This window comes from Daktulosphaira vitifoliae, unplaced genomic scaffold (assembly GCF_025091365.1).
Source record: "Daktulosphaira vitifoliae isolate Bord-2020 unplaced genomic scaffold, ASM2509136v1 Scaffold_811, whole genome shotgun sequence".
Lineage (NCBI taxonomy): Eukaryota > Metazoa > Arthropoda > Insecta > Hemiptera > Phylloxeridae > Daktulosphaira > Daktulosphaira vitifoliae.
The window spans coordinates 1-3,797 of NW_026100374.1; the positions used below are offsets into that span (position 1 = coordinate 1).

The 3,797-nt window shown below is 24.0% G+C and overlaps 1 protein-coding gene across 2 annotated transcripts; it reads right to left on the reverse strand.

Moving 5' to 3' along the window:
• Positions 1 to 1,227: 1,227 nt before the first annotated feature.
• Positions 1,228 to 3,281, reverse strand: LOC126909664 (uncharacterized). 2 transcript variants are annotated; one of them, XM_050692103.1, is made up of 5 exons: positions 3,111 to 3,281; positions 2,585 to 2,759; positions 2,274 to 2,444; positions 1,994 to 2,139; positions 1,228 to 1,663 (listed from the first exon to the last, which is right to left on the reverse strand). In XM_050692103.1, exons 3-5 carry the CDS (start codon positions 2,317 to 2,319, stop codon positions 1,463 to 1,465), a joined length of 393 nt encoding a protein of 130 aa, XP_050548060.1. In that variant the 5' UTR covers positions 2,320 to 2,444; positions 2,585 to 2,759; positions 3,111 to 3,281; the 3' UTR covers positions 1,228 to 1,462. The 2 variants fall into 2 exon arrangements, with proteins under 2 accessions (XP_050548060.1, XP_050548061.1); XM_050692104.1 differs by having other exon boundaries at positions 3,107 to 3,281.
• Positions 3,282 to 3,797: the final 516 nt, after the last annotated feature.

Here is a 3,797-nt window from a genome sequence, read left to right on the forward strand (position 1 = left end):
CTATTGTCATATGAAAATTATTGTTGCCTAAGAATTTATGTATAATTATAATAAAAATAATTTTTTAGAAAAATAGGAATTCCCTCGTGGCTAATATTACTTAAAATTAATAATATAAAATATAAATTGAAATATATTTTTAATTTTAAATAGATTTTTGAGGTTTTTGAGAAATTTAACATAATTTTTCAAGAGTTTTTAGTAAGCGCCCGTAAAGCTATTATTGTAACTGATGACTTTTTCTAGATGATAGGAGTATTTTTTAATGGGTAAAATTGAGTAAATTTAAAATTTTTTTAATTTAAAAGTAAAAAAAAGTCAACATTTTTAGTTTTATTAGACGCTAAAAAAATTAAAAAACAAATTCCAATTTTTTATTTTATTCTTGTATTTATAGACCTGTATATAGATTTAAAATTTGATGATCATTTAAGAAAAAAAAAACCCTAGCACAGTGAAGACGTGCCATTGTTGGGTCCAGTATAGATTTAATCTGATAGTGATTAAAATCACTGATAGTGTTTAATTTTAAAAATTTGACGAATTATTCCAAAAGCAACATGATCTTCTATTTCCTTATTTATATCCTGATTACAAGTTGTATGATTTGAAAGTATAATATATCATTAATTATTGATAAATAATTAGTTGATTAATTAATAATTTAGTATTGTAATTTTTACGGAAAAAAAATTTTATGATCCATACATTTTTCAAAAATGTAAAGCATTATAAAGTTAAAAATAAAAAAATAATTTTTTTTATTAACTTTGATGTCCATTTTCACCATGAAAACAAAATAAAAGTCATTGTAATATCGTGTCAAGTGGAAGTTTAGGATAAGGGTGACTGACTCCAAGTAGTTGGGGTTAAGGTGAGGAAGAAGAAGAAGACATATACTTTAATTTAAAAAATATATATATAAAAGTGTTAGTATTTCCAGAATACTTTCAAAAATTAAGTTGAAAAAGTGCTATATTGATACTTAAGGATTCATCTAATTGTCTTTCTATATTCCATCTTATAATTTTATTTTAACTCATCATTATCTTTTTCGGATTAATGCCAATAAATGTTAGTTTTTTTTTATGAATCTTAAATAATATATTATTACTTGAATTGATTAGTTTATTAGAATTCAAGTACAAGTAAAATAAATCGTATTTAACAACAGCTTACATTTTGAACTATTTTTATTACTAGAAAAAATCTTAACAATACATTGAATACAAAAAGAACAAATTCGAAAAAATTAGTATGGATAATAATATTAAATTTGTAATTAAAAAGTTCTCTCAAAAACCTTCAACATCGCTGTTAGCATTTGGTTTTGAAAACATAGTAAGTACAAAGTCAAGTTTGTCTGTCCGTATTAGACAAACCGGTATCCTCAGCTCATCTAAGTCGCCCTTTGATTACTCTCCTACAATATCCAGAGCGGTTGACTTATTAACATTATTTATCAATGCTTTTCTTTTCGATTAATTTTTATTGGATAATTCCATTCATCTTGAGACGAGTTTTCTGATGAAGAGTCGGAGTTAGAACGGCTCGACATCATATTTGCCAGACGGAACATGGCAATATCTAATGGATTCATTCTTCCAAGATCATTTTCATCTATCTTTGCTTTTTCTATAACTTTTGCCACTGATATTACCGGCTATATAACATTAAAAAATCAAACACAAATACTAATGTTTTATATATTTTTAAATACTTTGATTTATGTATAATTAATATAGGTGAAATCATCTCATCTAACTTGATTTGTAGTTTAAAATGTTTAAATTTAGGAAGTGTTAAAAATGTGATTCATTAATATATGATCCACTTCATAAGTACGAAAAAATATTTAAAAACTTAAAACAATTTAACTACAATCACTTTATAGGGACTTTTTATTATAGACTTTTAGGAAATTATATTGCTTACATTAAGCTATAATATAGAATTTGCACCAAACTCAATTATTGCTTGTTAAACATTTTACCTTCAATTCCACACCACGTTTAATTTCATCCATAAGATTCGTTGGTAGAGCTGATTTATCAACTTTACATTTGTTTTTAATATTATTATCCGCTTTTATAAGCGTTGGTAGTGTTTGGAAAAGTGGCTGAGCTGGAGGAATAAAATCTGCAAAATTTTCATGTTTAGAAAACATACATAGTGACTTATTATAATAAAATTAATACAGTACTTAAATTTATAATTATATACTATCATTTTTTTATTGTTTTTTTCTATTAAATTAAAAAATATTGATTTACCATTAATTTGCCATAAGTCCTTTAATTCGGTTAGTTTTTTATTCATATTTATTTCCTCCTCCTTGCGTTTTTCTGGACTACTACTATTTTTTATCAAGTAATCGGTAGATTCCCTTAAACAATTCTGAACAATTCCCTGGATAAATTCGGACAATAAATCTTGATTCTGATCTATTAAATAGAATTTTGGTATAAATTATCGATACTTAAAGACAATTAATAAGTCGTGTAGTAGGGGTTAACTTGCTTATTTTTTACACTAAGTCATATTATATCTTTATAGAATAATAATTTAAAATATGAATAACTACTCCGAATGATGATTTCCAATTTTGGGTCATTTAAAATTTCACGTTTTATTGATTCCTTATAGCCGGTTATTTGTCAGCCATAGTTTTTTGTTCACTTTTGCGTTTTACAGATACGCTACCATTTTTATAAGACACTGGTTAGATTCTCCTGAATGGATAAAGTCTTGAATCTTATCTATAAAAAGAGATATAGTTATAAACTATGGATTTATTAAAACATCTAAGTAATAGTATAGTAGGAAAGTGCAAGAGATCATAATAAATTTAATATAATAGAATATAAAGTATTTTCAAGGCACTAATAATCAACATAATTCATGTATATTTAGTCGAATTTACTATTGGCAATGCATTTATATATTAAGAGGTTTAATGTTTTCTTTTTTCAGAAAATTTGTTTGCATTTTTTGAATATCTTATGATAAATTTGATGGGACTAAGTGTTTTCAGAAAATTGTAAAAAAAATAATGTGTAAAGGCATTAATTTACAAGCTGTGCTTACAATTATACAAAATAACTACAAACTATTTTTCCTTTCATCAGAAGTGTCCTTCGATGGCACTACCGGATGTAACGAGACTCCACTCGCAGCAACTTTTGCATTTGTTCTCTTGATATTAGCACAATTTTTTTATTCTTCTTCCTTTGACATACTTTTCTTATATTTTATAAAAAACTATTAATCACTCTTTAAATTGTACTAAAGTAAAAATAATTAAATAATGAATGTTTAAACTGAAATTTCCATAGAAAATAAACTATTATTGTATCATAGTAATTGAAAATAATAATTTCTATTTTTTATAAGCCAATTACTATTTCTTTTAATTTATGCTATAAAATCAATTAAAACATAACATTTTTTTAAACTAATTTCTTCCTACTTTTTGTATGTAAAATTAATACTCTAAATGTAATTGTGAAGAATGTAAAGAGGTATTATCTCTACTAAATAAACACTAAACGTAAACCTAAAACTAAAAAATATTTTACATTCATATACATAAAAATTCCTAAAATTTATGAAATTTATATTTATTGATTTTAAAGAAAGTATTTTTTCATTAATATATATATTCTGTTAATGTTTAAATATAATATTAAATGTGATCCATAGTTGATTATTTATTACAAAAGCAGGACTGTAAATTCAAATGCTAGACAAGAGGAAACTTTAAACTTTAATAAATTATAAATATGTTCTCATTTTAA